The 18547-nt window shown below is 50.0% G+C and overlaps 1 protein-coding gene across 7 annotated transcripts in view; it reads right to left on the minus strand.

The window, feature by feature from the left end:
* NRP2 (neuropilin 2) overlaps positions 1-18547 on the minus strand; it is an 87904-nt gene that overhangs the window by 39985 nt on the left and 29372 nt on the right. For all 7 annotated transcript variants that reach the window (XM_061378307.1, XM_061378317.1, XM_061378297.1 and 4 more), the window contains 7 exons: positions 14727-14957; positions 14016-14171; positions 12018-12187; positions 10829-10984; positions 2581-2725; positions 1980-2329; positions 747-891 (listed from right to left, as the gene is read on the minus strand). In XM_061378307.1, coding sequence (XP_061234291.1) covers positions 747-891; positions 1980-2329; positions 2581-2725; positions 10829-10984; positions 12018-12187; positions 14016-14171; positions 14727-14957 — 1353 coding nt within the window. The remainder of the gene's footprint in view (positions 1-746; positions 892-1979; positions 2330-2580; positions 2726-10828; positions 10985-12017; positions 12188-14015; positions 14172-14726; positions 14958-18547) is intronic.

Consider the following 18547-nt stretch of genomic DNA (forward strand, 5'->3'; position numbering starts at 1 on the left):
GGGTAGCAAAGACTCTACAAAAGGGTAGAAAAAACCCTCTGTGTCCTTTAAGCTTCCCAGAATGGGAATTCTTACAAGAAAATTCCTTCTACAGATGTGCTTATAAAATGGAAATCTTACCTCCTTATCACTGACATCTGGATACCAGATTCAGATTTAAGTAGATTATTAAAAAATAAAATAGATTAAAAAAAAAGATCAACTAGCCCCTGGCACTGAAAAACAAGCATCACACCCAGTTAGCTGTAGGGTGCATTTTTAGGTTTTGGGGATAAAACTATGGAGCAATCAATCACTGTTGAGCCTCAGAGGGTCAGAGGCACAACCTCTACTGATGTCAGTGAGTGTGCTAGACAGTTTTCCCCTCTGTATTAAAAACAGTGGTGGCTGCAAGGCACACCACTTGTGAAAAACAGGTGGGTGAAAGTGAACCAACTTCTCTTGTCCTAGGGATCTCGTAGAGACATCACAGAGTTAAATCCCCAACTTTGTCTGCAAAAGGATTGCCACATGGAGTTTAATGAGAGGGACATCCTGCATCAAGACCAGTTCTTTTTAAGGCAGAAGTAAAAAGATGGGGTCTGGACACACTGCAGGTCCTGCCCTCGTGGCTTCAATCTCCTTGCCATGGCATGGCCCTGAGGTGGGATAACAGGGAGAGAAATAACCTTACACTTGCACCTTGCTGGTTTAGTGCTTGCTGCATCCCCAGTGCAGCCAGTGGGCAGACGCATAGGAGCTCTTACCTGTCCAGTCGCAGCCCAGCACCTCCAGGCGCATTCCTATTCCTGCTGGGGACCACCTCTCTGGGTACACTCGGATGTACTGTGCAGGAACAGGGTCAAACCTCCGGACTTCAGGGATATCGTAGTGGATGTTGCCTTCAAAAAGCTAAGAGAGAGAGAGAGAAAAGGCAGATAATCTGCGCATCCCACATGCTCTCCACCAGACTTGGCAATTTGGGTCTGGCTGGATAGAGCCAGCCTGAAACATTTCAGCTGTCCGACTCCAGGCCATTGAGTCCGGCTAAGCAGATATTGGGCTGCTCCTCCTCAGTTTCAAGAGGACCAGACAGGCTGTTCCTAAGAAACTTGCACAATCTCACTTGGCCTCTGCTTTATTTCCAGGGGTCGGATTCTGATCCAAGCCATGCAGGGGAAGCCTGGGGAATATCTGCTGGCTTCACATATACATAAGATCACAGTTGTCCTTTGGCAAATACAGAAGCTACTGCGTATTCTAGGATATTGTGAATGCTCAGTTTTCCTCGCAGTCCAAGTACTGATGCTTTTTAGCTTCCATGCATGAACTCAAGTCTGTGCAGAAGGCTATAGATAGCATCAGGCCTTCTAAGACTCATTTGTAGGATCAGGAAAAATTAAAACTTACCCAAATTTTCAGAAGCAGATGAGTTTGCATAGAAACAGAACAGGCAGTAGCAGAGAATTCATTTATTCCTTAAGCCCCCTGTCACTCCCAGACTGCTAAGCAGAAAGATTATGGGGAACTCCGATGATACAGGGAATTTAAGGGTCATGCCAGTATGGCAAAAGGGACTTTAGTACAGCAAATTTCCCAAAGAGAAGTTGTGATTCATCTTCCTCTTCCAGAGATGCAAGCTACAACAGCTTTCCCCTTAGAATATGTAATTAGTTTGTGCCAAACAAAATCGAAGACAAAAACTTTTGGACTCTGACCTGCAGGAGCTGGGAGGACCAGAAGGTGATGCCCACATCCCCAGGTCTGGTGCACAACAAGATATGAAGGAAAATTGCCATCCCTGGTGCAAGGTGGAACTACAGCCTCTAGTACAGCTGATGAGCAGGACCAGAGGACACAACCTTGGATTTCACAGTGACAACCCAAATTCCCAGAGTCTCTTAGTGAGGAGACACAGCCAGTTTCCCAGGACCACATTAAGCAGACTGAAAATAGCCAGAAACACAGCTCATTTTACAGCGGCTCCAGGCAGCGCCTACCTTGGCTTGCATTGTTTTGGGGTCCTGGATGAAGTCCCAGTCCTTCCCATTCATGCTGTAAGCCACCTTAAACTTCTTCACAAAGGAGCGGGACTCTGTGGTTGTCACACTATCCCCTCCACGAGCCCCCTGGATAATGACGCCTCTGACGTTCTTCGGAACGCCAAGGTCCACCTGCAGCCACTCCTCCCCGGGCTGGGCTTGGGGGACACGGGGAAACCAGCCCGAGCGGCTGCTCACCAGGCGGGCCATGCTGGGAGACCAGTCATAGCCTCTGGTCGAAGAGGCTGAGATCTGAGAGTCAGGGATGAGGCCGGAGAGCATTCCCAGCAAGTTGGAGCAGGGTGAATCTGCAGGAAAGGAAAGGGCATGAACAGTCAGGGCAGTTGCAAGGGAGTGCTTGTGGGTTTCCCTGCAGGTTTAAGCACTTTGCCTCCAGGGACTGGGTGCCTGTCCCCCAAGTGTATGCCTTGGGATGGGTGCCTCCCGGTGTCACCATTCCCACCCCAAGCAACCACGACAACTGTGGGAACGGCACCCCAGGACAGGCTGCTGGAGGGACAGAGAGGAGGGCTTGAGACCAAGGACAGTGGACCCTCACCGGTGATGCGGCAGCCATACAACTCCAGCCTCAGGGCGATGCCGTTGTGCCAGCTCTGGGGACGGATGCGCACAAAGCGTGTGAGCACCGGGCTGTGGATCTTGTTGAGAACCACTTCCGTGGCATCCTCATTGGCCTGAAATGTCTGCAAGGGAGAGGGGGCACAAATATGGTTACGTCTTCTCCACATAGAAAGAAATAACCAGATCAGCAGACAAAATAATCTCAGCAGGGTAAAGCAAGAAGAGGCTTTATGGGCAGCGCCAGCCTCCAGCCAGGGCAAGCACCCAGGGGCAGGCAGGGAATGCTGAGGTGCTGGCAGGACAGCATGCTGAATGGACTCCTCCATCAGGCAGGAGAACCAGGAGCTTGCTGCCCTGCTGCCTCTCATAGTAAATCGAGCTATAAGGCTACAGATGCTTTGAGATCACCCCCAAACTGAAAGCTGCTCCAACGCAAAAGGCCAGATGTCCCTGAATGCTACGTGAGATCTTTGTCTCCTCTCCATGGGTAAATGGGCTGACATCCTTGCACAGAGCACCACTGGGACACACTGTGTGCAAGCAGCAGCAAGAGCAGGGAGGATGCCTCCTCTGCCTGGGGCAACAAGCTCCTGTCCCAGCCAGCCCCTCGCCCCTGCCTCTCCTACACACATACAGCCTGCCACACAGAGACAGTTTTTCAGGAGAGTTTATGATCCGACATGATATGAAAAGGCTGCTGCTTTACCAGATGGCTGTAATCAATAACTACCAGATGGATGTTAAATCCACCCCTCCTGCCCATTTTAATAGGCTGGACAAGGACTAGATACTTATGTTTCTGTTTCAGGCTGCAGAGCCATAGTGGAGAAAGACAAAATACCCAACCTGAGGATAATTTTCAACCCTTTCTCTGCCCCAGCATAAAGCACTAAAGCTCACAGACCAAGGCTGCAGGCATTGCCTGCTTTCCCTCTAAGCATGGAGGCTCTCAGGGGTTGAGAGGACAGGGATAAGCATCCTCCAGACTCAGACAGGAGCTGCATCCTCACTGAGATGTTGGCTGGGCTCTTCTGCAGGCTCCTACCCTGCATACACTGTGCTAAGCACAGGAGCTCCAGTAAGTTTATCTCAGAGTGAAGCAGGAGGTTGCAATCTCTAGCACCAATCATCTGTTGGAGGCAAGAGTCAATTCAACTGCAGATCCCTGTGATCCGGGACAGAAAGAGGAGTGAGATATCCTGACCTCTCACCTTGAATAGCATTTAAGAAGTATTTTATAAGCATCCCACCACTCTAGGCCTGCACACAGCACATGTCACAGCTCTTCTCCCAGGTTCCAGCACAAAAGGTGTTTGCAGAAAGGGTCAGCATCTCTTTGCAGCACCACAACCAGCTCTGGGCTGCCTCTGCGCATCACCATCCAGCCTAGGATGGTGGCACTCCTGCCACGGCAGGGAGCAGCACCCCACAGAGGGCCTTGGTTGCAAATCTGGCTGGTAATTGGGATTTGGGGTTGACGTGAACTTGAGCAGAAATGGTAATCCAGAGAATATATATCATGCTGCTACCGTTTAGCAACACAGCATGGTTTATGTGTTTTTAATATCCTATTTTACCCTGTCTGACCCCACTTCCCATCCTTTTCCTTGCTCAGCAGACACCAAATACCCTTTTTTCCAGCAGGAGGGCTATAAGAAGAGTGGTTACTGTGAAACACTCTCCAGGCATGTGTACATGTGTGTGTGTCTTGTAAACCTATGGGAACGCGCACACACAGAGGCTGCAGTGGATGTATTTCCACACCACAGCAAAGCCTCCAGCTTTATGTCAACACAGAAGCTGACACACAACACCTTACCTCTGAACCTAACACCGGAGGACAGGAAATGTTTATCTGAGCCAGTGCAACTATTTTAGCACAAGGAGCAGCACTTCAGGTCAGCCTAAAGGTCCCTCTGTCCCAGGGGTGGCTCTTGATGGTGGACCCAGCAGATGCCTAGGGTTAGCAAGCCCCAAGGGAGACTTCTCCTGGCAACCTCTCTTTGCTTCCCACCATCAGCAGTTTGAAGACTCCACAAGCCAAAGGTTGCATATGGACCAGCATCTTTAACAGTCACTGACGAGGTTTGCTGTTCTTTTTGATTGAACATATTTCCAGTTTTGTTCTTTTATAGCTCACTTCGCACATACAAGCATCAGGGGCCAGAATCCAAGTTTACACCAGTTTAATTTGTTGCTGACTTCTGCAAAGTCAAGCTTGACAGAAAGCAGAAGCAGGACTGAGCCCAAAAACTTTATCACCACCACATGCATTGATGAAAGCATCTCTCACATGACCTTAGTCCCAACCACCTGCTTCCAGGGAGAGCAACTTCAATTCTGCTTTAGGTTTGGGGCCCAGTAATTTCCTCAGACTAAATCACACTCAACAAGCTACGTAACTCTGAACTGGGGCCTTGACACTCTGGACTGCCAATTATGAGGGCAGAAATGGCACCTGAGTTCCAGCTCTAGGATCAGCTGCATCAGCAGGATCTGCCACAGTGAACCTTGTTTCTGAGAAGTCCCAACTGATCATAGCAAGTGACTGCTTCATACCCTGCTCAGCATAACAGAAATAGGCCATTTTCAGAGGGCAGGTGCCTAGTGCTGTTAGAGAAGTGGGGTCCTCCCATGTGCCTGGCCTCTCAGCCTCCTTTCCAAGTAGAAATGCACTGCAAGCCTGCAAGTCCTGATGCTGCTGAGTGTACGGTTTCTCTGCACTGCAAATACCGACCCCAGAGCCCAAGCACACTGTGGACAGAGTCCCATTGACTTGAACAGGCTCTGTATCCTGCCTCAAATTAGCACTCACAGTATGGGAAGAACTAGCAGGAAAATGTGTGAAATTGGGAGAGCCAAGAAAGCAAAGATTTCTTCCCCCTCACCAAAATAGAACATTGCTATTCCTCCCAATCTATCTGCTTCCCATCCCACTCAGCACATATTTTGAGCCAAGTCTTCGAATGGTGTAAATCAACATATCACCATCGAAGTATAAGAAGTCACAGTAATTTACACCAGCAGGAAGGAAAAAAACCTGGCTGTGATTTAGGGAGATAGATAGATAGATAGATAGATAGAGAGATAGATAGATAGACACTCAGCAGAGAGCACACATGCGCACGTGCTGAAGCGCGACAGAGCTAGAAGATGAATGGGAAAAACATTAACAAATTAAAAGCACCTTCCAAGAAGCAGTCAAGGAACTAATTTTTACTGCTGCATCAAAAAGCTGCCCATCCCCTCCCCATGCACTTTATGTTTACTTCCGTCTGAGTCCAGACGCCAGAGTCTACATGTAAAATTAAACTGATAATCAATGAAAGCTGACCCGCTTAATTAATCTGCTGCAGAAAGCAAGCGGTGGGAGATGATGTCTAGGCTAGAGGAGGATTGGGCGAGTTCTCCATGTGCGCACGCATGCCACCTCTGCACCAACACTTCTAAGTTGTATTTCTGACATTCTGGAACCACTGTGGGGTGACTGGGGGATTTCTGAGGCTGCACTAATTCCAGTGGGTATGGGAGTTGTGTCAACAGCAGTTTGGAGTGAAAGGAATGAAGGACAGGGAGATAGAAAGCACTGTGAAGCTGAAGAGGCATCGCGTCAGGGAGGGGGCAGGAGGTAACTGCTCTCCAGCTTTATTTATTGTGCTGCTTGGCCGCTATGTAATTTCTTGGGGAGCTAAAGAAAGTGGCTGGGGGAGGCAGGGGAGAAGGCCAGGGATGGCAGCAGCCCTGCCTTCATCCGTATGTATGTGTCTCTCTGGACCTACTAGATTTATTGCAGGATTATGTTACTCCTGTGGAGACAGAGCCCTGGAACAGAGCATGCTAACAGGATTAGGGCTTCAGGATTTAGACAGAGAAGCATGAAGGAGAAAAGTAGGGGAGATTATTTTCCTTGTCAGATAGGGAAGGCATAAAATGGGGCATGTTTGATGGTGGGAGGATTCTGGCTTGAGTGGAGGGTGGATAGTTCTGGATTTATTAAATCCAGGAACAAGGAGCTAAAAGAAAAATGATACTTGGCAACACACAAGGAAGCACAGCCGTCTGGGCACAGCACAGCATGCTGGGCTGGGCTTGCCAGCGCTGTGTCTTTGAGAGGCTCCACTCACATCTGGGAGTTGCCAGGGACAGGATGAGAGCCACTCTGTTAGCCTGCAAAGGAGATATCAGGCCCAAAAGTACAAAGCTGCAGCCTCACTAGGAAAGCCAGGGCTATAATCCTCCCCTGGTACTGCACCAAGGGTGAATGTGCAGGGCTGCCTTTCCCAAACCCTGACATCTTTGTCTTGCCTGCAATAGCAGCAGAAGCAGGCTGGGACCTGGGGAGGCTTCTGGGTAAAGGCTTTGTGCTGTGATGTCTCTGGGTAGCAGAACTTGTGGCCTTCTGGCTGATCATGCAAGCTTTTCTGAGTTTTTCAGATAAAGAAGATAAAGCTTCTCTCTCCCTCCTCAGGTAGATAAACACAAGCGACCTCGCTGAGAACTGAAAGGACAGAGGAATGGTCCAAAGAGAAAGCACAAGGGTCTCCAAAGAATCATCCTCAATATTCACTGCCAGCACCAAACACCTCTGACATCTCCAACTCCATGGAGTGCCGAGATATTCAGTTGTTTGCTGCAATTCAACTTGCCTTCTTTCATCCACCTGGAATATCACTCAAGAAGGTTAGCTGATAGCAAGCACAAAGCCATGAAAATAAGTAGGAAATGGAAAACATGCACCAGCTGGATATTGCTGCCATTTGTCACCAAGTGACTTCTACAGGCTCTCAAAGCAAATGTTTCAGTTGCATCCTCCCATTTTGCACACAGGGCAATGGAAGCAGCGAGAGCACCCATCACAGTGCTGACCCAACACGAATCCTGAAACCCATCCAGTCCCTCACCACACTAGATGATCCCAGGAGATGATCTCCACAGTTACTAAGATGGAGTGGCTCAAATAACAAAGGAGCTGGAACTCAAGACCCTACAGAGAAGGAAGTGGATCAGAATGGATGAGCACTTTGTTTTCCAATAAAATCCTCATAGTTGAATCTGTCTGAAGAAAACAGCCAAAAACAAAAGGCCAGATCCTGTCAGGTGAAGAAAATGGCCAAAACTGAAAGGTCAGATCCTGCCAGGTGCTCTTTTCCTTCCTTGGGTTCAGGAATGAGTGGTTGCTTTTTAAAGACATTTGCAAATCACTAGATAAGATCTCGGCACACACACACCAGTGTCTGCATCCAGAAGATAACCTCTGGGGCCATCAATCCCGGATGGCAGTGGGGGATGCAGCAGGAAGGGCAAGAGCCAGACTAGCCTTTCTGGGGCAGGAGTTGTTTGGCCCTGTCCCATAAGGATGTGCTATTGGGTAGTAAGGGACGAGTATGGGGCAATAAGTGGTGGCTGCTCTCCTCCCCATCTCCTTGCTCAGGGACACATAGGCAGACAGCTCTGCACCTCTGGCCAGGTCACTGAGTTAGCCTCTCCTCCTGGTCCCATGCTCCAGGCAAGGACAGAGCATCACCCCCTCAACAGGGGGATGTCCAGGGTGTGCTGGGCTGGCCTTTGTGGGGAGTGGGCTGCCAGGCAGTAGGAAAGCCCGTGAGGGATGGTTCAGGAAGGGGAAGGTGTGAGTGTGGGGCTCCTGCCTTCCCACTGCCACCCACCCCAGAAATGCAGTAGCGCTTGGCATGATAACAGCCCAGCCAGCCCTGCCTGTTGCAAGCATGTATGAATCTTCTTTTCCTCTGCTTCATCCTGCCTTTCAAGCTTCCCATGCTGTGAATGCCAGCAGCTGGGGCCTCAAAGGTGAGCCATCACGTTCCACAGGGAAAAAGCTTGGCTCCGCTCTCCTCAGAAACACTGGAGGGAGGGGAAGCAAGGGGGTGAAAAAGAGGAAGTCAGAGCTCCCAACCCTCTGCAGAGTATCATCCCCTCCCCACCACTCCTGCACTCACTGATTTTCTCTTTCTTTAGTTCCCTGATGAAGATGCAAATGTTAGCTGACCTACCTATAACATGGCAGAGCTTTGCTTTTGGCCTACACAGCTAGCAGAAATTCAGAGCAGTGTTTGATACACCCCATATGCCTATGTGTGCATGTGCATATATATATATATGCATGTGTGTGTATATATATGTATGTGTGTATATATATATACACACATCTATATCTGCACGTATATAGAGGAATAGAGAGTCCCTGTCTGTCCACCCCCTTCCCTCCCTCCCTATTCCTCATGGCACCAAATCAAGCTGCGGCAGACTTGACAAATCTATTTGGCATGGTTCACTCCACCGTTGCAGCCTGAACCGTGCGGAGTGCCTCACTGACGCAGGGAGGAATCTGCACCTTGACTACAGACATCTGGGAGCTTTCCTAATGCAGGAATGGCAGGGATTAACTTGAGTGGGGAATGTGGGGCCAGAGCCCCCTGGCACCAGGCCTGTGAGCAAGGGGCTTTGTCCTGGCCCCACTCAGTGGGCTGGTGGCCAGTCGTTCAGAGGGGAGGGAAAGCAGTCACCCGGATGCAAGGGGTAGGCGAGCCACCAAAAAGCAATTACTTATCCTCCAGGCTTGGGAAGTGTCTGCTAAATTAAGGCCAGACCATGGGAAAAAAAGTGAGACTGGAATAAAGGAGTAAAAAATGAGAGATTTGATTCTTCCTCCTTTTTATGAAGAGAGAAAACAGAGCAGAACAAAGCTGATAGCACAAATCCTGAAAGGGAGGCAATTAACACGGCTAAGTGACTGTTTTGGGTTGGTATCAGCTGGGTTTAGGCTCTTGCTGGAGTGATGTCATGAAGGGTCTGCTGTGGCCAGTGGGTCCTGGAGTAGCACAGAGCCTCCCCATCGGTGCACAGCCACCCTGTTAGGTTATATGTGAGCTCTGCCATGAGCTGCAGCACTGAAGCCAGCCTGCCTGAGGTTTGAGCAAGCCCCACTGCCGACTCTCCTATGAGATGCTAGACTGCCCTGTGCCTCTCTTTCCCTACCTCTAAAATAGGACTAACACCACCTCACTGGCACGCAAGGAGCTCAGATGCTCCAAATGTTGGAGGTATGAGACCCTGCTTGGGGCCTCTGTGCACAGAGGACTTGTTCTGGGAAACAGAGTGAATTTGAACCGTGAGACACACTTGAGGGGAAGAGGAAATCAGCCCGGAAGGGAAGGAAATGTCTGGATGAATCCTGGACAAGGAAGGCTACTGCATTTCATGCCAGCAGTGCCTGTGCCAGCAAACGGAGGGAACAGCTAATTTAACCAAAGTGCTGAGCTATCAGAAATTGCTGGGACGTGCGTGTGGGGGGACGTGTGTGGGACTGAGCCACTGTGCCACTGAGCTCACACAGGCAGATTGTAGTGCATCAATGGGGAGGACCTGAGCTGCGGCAGCAGTGCGGGTACACAGGGAAGGGCTTTCCCAAGGTGCCCTTAACCAGCAGACAACCACATGACCAGGGCAAGTGACAGAGCAGGACCAGCCTGGCACTGTGGCTTGCTTTAACCCCATTCCCCATATACCAAAGCTCCCATGCAGACCACTTCAAGTTTGCCTTGCCTGGCCACACAGCAGCACCTGCAAGGCTTGGAACATCTAAACACCCATATTTATCCTCCCTCCCCATTGCTCCCATCAATGTGTGCCTCCCAGAAACACAGTGAGAGCATGCAGCAGCTCCCAGGGCTCAATGCACTCTTGCTGATCATGCCTGCTAGTGCAGATCCCACAGCTCTGGCAGCCTGAATTGCTCCTCATTATTTATTGTTCATTTTGTTGTCTGGGATGGTGTGATCGCCTTGTAGGATTTGTGCCCTTTCATTTCCAGGCCCCAATAACTCCTGAACTACAGTTTCATGTGGTTTTGTGATTGTTAACCCAGCATGCAGACGGGGCTACAGCCATAAAAGCTCAATGAATCTTGTATGGCAAAACACAGGCTGTGAAAGCATTTTCTCCTTCATTTGCAGTCAAAGAACATACTCTCACCACCACGAAAGATGCAACAGCAGCCAGGTTTTCCAAGGAATAGTGTTTCCTCATTGCTGTGCAGAGAAGAAAGGACTATTTCTGATCAGGGCATCATCAGTCTTTTAGCACTCATCAGAAAAAAGGTCCCTCACAGATTAAACCCTCTGGGCCTGGAAAATCTCTCTCCTCTTCCCTCCAGTCAGCTGCAAGACTCACCAAGGCGCATGTAAAAGAGACAAGAAGGCATTTACCTTGTGGTTTTTCCCATGTCGGTACATCATCCAGTCCTCGCCATTGGTGCTGACCTCCAGCTTGTAGGTACGGACATAATAACCATTCTGGGTTTCTCTAGAGATGGCACCCTGTGTGGCAATGGCTGTGAGCACAGTCAGGAAGTGGAGGTCCACCTGTCCAGGGTTAAAAGGACAAGAGAGAGTGGCGACCACCAGAATTAGTTCCTCCCTCCATCCCTGAAAAAGGCTTGAATTCAGTCTGCCTCGCTGTCTGCGGGCACACATTTCAATGGGCACAAACCCCCAGGCTGACTTCAGCAGGATGCTTGCAAATAGGACCGTGGGACAAGAGTGATAAAGCATCTTGATGTCTGTCCACACAGGACCATCACAAAGCCTTCTTCCTGCCACAGACCAAGCAACAGGATCTGCACAGAAGCTCATGTCCATTAAAGCAGAACAGAGGCCGACGTTTTCCATGTAAAATAAAATCATGATGTCCAATTAGCAAGTGCTGCAGTTCTTGGTCTTCCCTTGATTTTTTTGTTGTTGCTTTGGTTTTGGTTTTGATGGGGGTTTTTTACAAGCTGAGAAGGGTCAGCAGAGCTGGCTCGGTAGCACTGCCATGAATGAGGCATGAGATGTCTGCTACAGGCAATGAGATTCACCACTTCTCGTTCCCAGTGCCCTTTAGCAAGCAGGGTCTCATGGCAATGTGACACAGCCAGAAGCCCTGTGTGGACAGACTGTGGCCCTAACCAGCTCCCAGGGAAAGCCTTTGCTCTATCAGCCTCACATGACTTTAGGCCGCTCATGCTTCCTGCATCACTGATAAGATAAATACTACTCCAGTTGTTTTCCCACGTGCCGCCTGGACACTTTGGTCCTCAGGCCAGTGGCGGAGTCAGTGGCCCTTGTAAGTGGCAGAGGACCCTCAGTCTCTGTCAGTATGCTGGAAAGTCCATCAAGGTTTTGGGCAGGAAAGAGGGAGAGGGACAACAGGTCAAGTCAGCCCTTGTGCAGGCAGGCTAATGGAAGAGCCAGCCTGTCACATTTCACAGAGGCACTGCAGCTCCCCTGCTGCTTGCTCCCCGTGAGCCACACAGGCAATAAAATATTCAACATGCCCTATGGTCAAGGGTCAGTTTAACAGCGTGACACTCCATTTGGTGGGGGAAGAGACTAGGGAGCTGGAACGTGTGCATACCTGGAGGTACTCTTTGTTGCTGTCTACATTAGGGGTCCAGCCATTGTCATCACTGTTAAGCCGGCTCTGTTGAGGGGTCCATCGCCCATCTGAGTAGGTGGAGGAGGCACTGATCTGCATGTTGGAGATCCTGCCAGACTCCATCCCCAGTGGCATGTTGCACTGGAAGTCTAGAGTGGACACAGACGGACACACAGATCAGCTTACAGTCCCAGTACTTCACTCCCAAGTGGTAGGCAGTCCTGAAGTATCCTCCCCAGCTAACCCTGAACAAAGCTGCCTGCCTGGGAAGATCAATAGATCTGCACCATCCTGGAGGTTGTGTGCTCACAGATGGCACTGAAAAGTAAAAGATGGGGCAGCTTTATGTTCGCATGGCTCTTTGAAAACTAATACAGTCCAGATCTTTCTCCCCTTCTCTATCTCCTTCACCTTTGCACAGTTTCGACACAATCCTCTCCTTTCATTCCCTTCATCTCCACCAAGATGTCCCAAGTCCCCTTGCCACAAAGTTCCCCATCTTCTTGAAGGCTGGAGGTGAAATCTAAAGCACTGCCAAGAGGAGTATGGGCAGACGCAGCAAGAGGATGTTTACTGCTGTGCTGCTGGCCTGGAATGGGCAGGTCTAAAGGTTTTGCATGTGTGTGAGTGTGGATGTGTCTGTGTGTGTGTTTATGTGCATGCACTATATGTGGTATCAGACCCATAGGAATTAACCAACCAAGGATGTGAAAGACCCCGATAAGTTTTGATTTTGGTTTCCTCACTTCTAAGGCTTTAGAAGTCACAATTAGTTCAATCTTATTGCATATCTCATATTTTATGACAACTGTTCCTGTAAAATCAATAGCAAAGAAAACGCTGATAGGAACCACTGCTGTAAATCAATGGGGCTTTACCAAACTGCTTGTGTTTTCAATGGGGCCAAGTCAAACCCTGGTGGAAATGATGGGCCATGTTAAGATCTCAATTAAAGTTTCAATTTACATCAGCATAAATCAAAACAGGCCTAGCCCTTTTACAGCTCTTGTGCTTGATTTCTCAAGCTTTGTGTGTCATTAACAGTTTATTTCCCAAACATTTTGAAGAACAAAATAGAGGGCTAAAGAACAGATTAACTGAGCATGAAGATAGGTAATAGTGAAGAGCTCATGCTTGTCTGTAACATTCACAGCCTCAGCAGAACACCCCTAACTCAATCACAGAGCAAGAGCATGTAACCCAGCTGCCCTAGCACTGCACAACCCCTGCTCTACCCTGCTGTCCATCATTGGGCTTTCAGTGTCAGGTCAGGGACTCCCTCTCTTTCTCTGGGACTGAGGGGTGTCCTGAAGGCTTCTGTTTATCACAGGTTCACTGTGAACAGAGGTCGAGAACTGTAGCTCTGATGTAAAATTATCATGGGAAAACAAACCGCATCTTCCCTTGCCTTCAAGCTTTATCACAAAGAATTAAAATGCTCTTCATTCTCAAAACACACAACTTACTTGCTAGCACCACATCAATTTATCTCCCTAAATAAAGGATCTAAAACAAATTTTGGGTTGAAATTCTTAGAGCTTTAGGCATTTTTTAATTAGACAGTCAAGAAATTCAAATTTGTAGTTTGGGGCTATGAAATTTTGGAAAACCAGAGAGCAGGAGAGAGTATTTTCCCCCATGCTTTAATGAATCTGCTGCACCCACTGGGCTGAAGTTGTCCCCTAAATCCTTTGGGATGAGCACAGACATGAAGGATTCTATCCCAAAAGGTATTGAGAAGACTTCCTCAGAAAGCAAAAAGTCAAAGAAAGGTCAGAAAGTGTGATTCTTACTGAAATCTCACTTCCACGAGAAACAGAGAACACACTTAGTGTAACTGCTGTCTGCATTGCTGGGGGGAACCAGTCCCTTGACACACTCCTGCCTGTGCCAAATGAGAGAAAGACTTGAAAGAAAGAAAGAAAGAAAAACAGGTGACATGACTCGCTAAGGCATATGCACACAATTCCAACTTACTTTCTGGGACTTCCTGCTGGATCAAGTAGTACTGAGCAGAGAAACCATCCTTAGCCACTGCCAGATCCGTATGGAAGGTGAGGGAGAGGACGCCGGTGGTGGAGCGGATGTCTGATGGCATCTTAGTGCCGCAGTACCTGCCTATCAAGGGGCCAACTGCAAAAGGAAGAGCAGCAAAGGTTTTCCACCGGCCTGCTGGGTCACAGGCAGATTGGCATCACTCAGCAGGGATGCCTCAGCAGGACTGGCGGGATAAAAGAAAGGCTTTGGGGTTGGGCTATTTTTTACATCCGCTGGCCTGGTGCCCTGCAGTACGTTGTGCAGAAATATCCACTGCAGCAGGCGTTGCTCTGCAATTGCTGGGAAATGCTCCAAACTGCTCTGCTTCTCAGTGTTGGAGCAGGGGAGGGAGGTCCTCCCAGCACTGCATGAACCCTTTCCCAAGGGATGGCCAGTTGTATCTTGGAGGGCCCATGAGGCTTTTCAGGTCAGTGGTTACAACAGAGCAGCAGTCTGGGGTTTAATGTATGCAGCCTTCTGCAAGCACACCATCTCCACAGCTGGCCATGGAGCACCCTGACAGCAGGCTGCATGCTGCAGCTCTAACTGAGGTTAGGTACCTTTAGTGTGCAGACACAGACTGCACAGCTTTGGAACTTTGTGAAACACCAAGAGAGATAGAGAACAGCAACACAGTACCCCAGGGCTTACCCTGAGGGATGCCATCCCAGATGTCCAGCCAGTCATACTTGCAGTCTCCTTCCCCTGCCTGCAGTGGGTCATGCTCAAGGTCAAAGAGCAGAAAGTGGAGGAGGATTTCTGTCTTTGGCTTGGCTATGATGGTGAAGACGCAGTCAAGGTTGTGTGGATACTTGTCAGGGAAACCTGGAGACTCAATTGTGCCGTTGGAGGAGGTGAAGTTTCTGGAGCAGTCCTCAGAGCCTGTAAGTGGCAGGAAAAAGCCCACAGCTTAATGCCAACAGCCTGACACTGTGGAAACCCCATTTTGAGCTCACAGAGGTTATGTATTCACTTCTGGAAATGTTCTGTAACCCAAGAGCTCCGTGAATTCCTGCAAGGACCAAGAAGGTGATTTTCAAATCTTTCCACAGGTGAAGAGAAAAGGTCCATGTGTTTACTGGAGTGGACTGCATGGTTCTAAACCCCTAAGACAGCTCTGCAAGTGTAACCTGTACATTACTGCTGATACTGTCAGTTACTCCAAAAACAGGACTAGGAGAGTGATCCCACCCAAAGCCACAGCAGTGATTTGGCAGGCCAGCAGCCTGCCGTGTCCTCCACACTGGTGATGATGGCTGTCATGGGACTGGTCCTATCCCCTAAACATGGACCTTGCAGGAAACCTGTGTCCACTGCCCCCAGAACTCATGGAGGGGCCAGAGAGCATGCAGGGGGCTGCTACGTGGTCCTCACTGCTGTGGCTGCCACCCCCTGGCCACGCTAGCATCAGCTCCAGGTCAGATGGAGGAGCTCCTGTTTGGGGAGGATGCTGTCTGGGAAGGGGCAGTGAGGAGTAATGAGGATGTCACCTTTTGGGAAAAGCTGTCCCCAGGGGCTGGTCTCCTGCAACCTCCGTCCCTCTGGCACTGATATCTGTGCCTCAGTTTCCTCTCAGGAATAGCAGGAACACAAATATTTACGCAATGAAGGGGCCCAGGGGAGGGTGCCAATGTCTCCACTGTTAGCTGGAACCCCCCGGGAAGCACACAGTTAGCCTGCAGCCCCCTGAGACCCACGCAACAAACAATGGCCAGCTCCAGCTTACGTCCCCACAACGTGGCCATGGCAAGAGTAGGGGCCATGGCGGGGGGTCTCTGCCAAGAGGAGGAACAGAGCCCTCTTTCTCACAGGCTGAGCTGCCTGCACCAGAAATGCGAGTTATTTCTATCCTTAAGGAAGACCTCTGCACGGCGAGGAGGGCAGACAATGTTGCCTCTTATTTATTGCTGACCTCAGCACTGGCCTCGGCTGCGGCAGGGCCAGCTCAGTGCCCCCTCTCACACAGCCAAGGTGCCTCAGGGTGGCTGGGGAAAGGGGAATTTGTGTCATAGTCATACCACGGTGACTTTGAAACCCTTCACTGTGGAAACAGGACAATAGGCAACAGAAATCTGCAGCCTGGAGCTATCAGAGGCATAGGGGATGTTAAGAGAGGCTGCTGGCCACTGTGGCAACCCGGCGTTATCATTGGCAAAGGTTGCTGCTTCAGTTTTACTAAGACACCCTCCTTCTCCTCTACAAACCCTTCTACTCCAGCTCTTCCAGGCAGCACGAACCTTCCTGGGACTAATGGGAGACTTGTTATTCAATTCAGCATTAACCTACAGGAGTCAGGCCAGCAGCCCACAGTAATAGCAGGATCCCAACGCTGCATTATGCAGTGCCTAGCTGGATTGCTACTCAGGAGAGGCTCTTAATTGACTACCTAATGAAGCAGCCAGCTTTTCTGGTGTGAACCTGCGGGGTAAAACGCAGAGGCAAAAAATAAGGCCAAACACAAATCACATCCCTGTGAACAGGGATAAGGGTGTACTTCGTTCCAAACAGCTTGAAAGGCAGATAGATAAACAGGGAAAATAACACCAGCTCCAAGCTAGGGGGAAAAAAACACAAAGACTAAATGCAGAGTCAGCCTCTCTCCTGTCTAGAGTCAGGAACTGTCCTCTAGAGAGCTGAGAGAGACGTAACTATGTCACTGCATTAGACAGTGACAGTTTCCTCATGTGGGGCTCTTCCACATTTGGCATCTTTGTCTACAGTTTGGCTGATAGCAGCAAACACAATGATCAGCTTTTTATGCAGAAGCTGCAGATAATCAACAGGAGTCATGCTGGCTTCAGCAGCATGGACCAGCCTGAGAGGAGACTTTGATGGCCAGGGATGGAGGTCTCAGACCAGCCCTGCCAAACTGAGTCACAAAGCGAGCAGCGGGGAGGCTGGACCGGCCAGGGCAGGCGGCTCTTGTCTCAGCCCACAGACCACTGACTGATACCCATCGGGGGATTCAGACACTGGTATGCAGTCGCTTGTATGCAGATTGCTCCTCTCTCACACCATGATAAGGGAAACGTAGCACAGGGTGTGGAAACAAACGCTTACTTGAATTGTGGTTTTTAGGTCATCTTTAAGAAAGGAAGAAGCTGCAGCCACGATGCCTTTAGCCATGGGGACAATGGCAACCCAATGACCTTTAAAGGTGGTGATGTTTTTGCTGGCTTCCCTGACAGTTCAAACAGAAACTTTGCCCGCGCCTGCCTGCCTGCCTGCCTACAGACAAGGGCAGGGTTTGCTTGTACTGCATTGGCCCACTGTCCTCCCTGGGCACCCCAGGAGGGGCAGGGGTCGGGCAGATGAGGTATGCTGGGGTGCTCCAGGATCATCCCCATCTCTGTGCCAAAACCTGCCTTGCCAGGCTGGACTGTGGGGGGTGTGGCTGGAAGAAAGTGTGGCTATTTCTAGAGAGGGTGTATGCCTGGGGGGTGGGGGGTGATGGGGGCAAATGGCGTCCCAAAACCACTTCAGACCTGAGGGCAGCTCTGCAGGGACCTATGCTGAAGGGCACGAACTCAGCTCTGGATGCCATTCAACATCTGCTTTCCCCCAGATCAGCCCTTTCTTCCTTTCCATCTCTAACAGCAGCAATAAAATCTCCTTTTTCCTATGAATTTGGCTCCTTGCTGGCTCCCACTTGGGCAGACAGGGTTTCTGCCTGCCATCCCTTCCCACAGCCGCACTCAGCCAGGCCTGGCCACCTCAGCCAGCTGGACCATTCCACATTGCCCTGTGTCCTGATTCAGAGCATGGACCTGATGTGCAGTCTGCTGGGCTCAGAGGGTTGTGTGTGCAGGCAGTGAGAGTCAAGGGAGGTGGGTCAGCAGTCTTCCCACCTAAACACAGACATTCTTTGCCATCCTCCATTTTGGCAACTGGCCTCAGCAAACCCCAATATCCAGATGAGCCACTAAACTCTTTCAGGACTAATCTGCATCCTAACCATTCACAAACAGCCGTGGTGAGATGGCAGCACCACAACAGCTCAATGGCCAATTGTACAGCCCAGGCAACCACTTTCCTCATCCACCTGAACCTCCAGACACCTCACCATTTCACAACGAACTTGAGGAGTCCATCCCCACCCTCTTGCAGCTGTCTCCACATTCCCATCTACCTGTGACTGGGTTGTGAGCTGTCTGCATCCCTCTGCCCACAAGGCACTGGTGCCCATGCTCCCTGCCTTCCCTTTGGAGAGGCTGGGGAAGCAGCCCTGTTGTGCTCCTTCCTGGTTCTTCACCAGGCACGGTGTTTTTTTGTGCTGGATGCAATGCAGTGAAAGCTGTGTGTGTTTGCTTCCAACGTACCACCAAACGGATGTAGGCACAGGGCAGGCACCCACATCCTCATGCAAAACACACTCTTGTTGCCTCGGCATGCAGGCACACCTCTCTCACCCGCTCACACAGAGTGGGTTTTATTTTCTCAAGCCGCCTTCTTCACAGACACACAATTCTGGC

Source organism: Neopsephotus bourkii, unplaced genomic scaffold (assembly GCF_033783945.1).
Source record: "Neopsephotus bourkii isolate Nb327-2 ecotype Australia unplaced genomic scaffold, CSIRO-AGI_Nbou_v1 NB_196, whole genome shotgun sequence".
Classification (NCBI taxonomy): Eukaryota; Metazoa; Chordata; class Aves; order Psittaciformes; family Psittacidae; genus Neopsephotus; species Neopsephotus bourkii.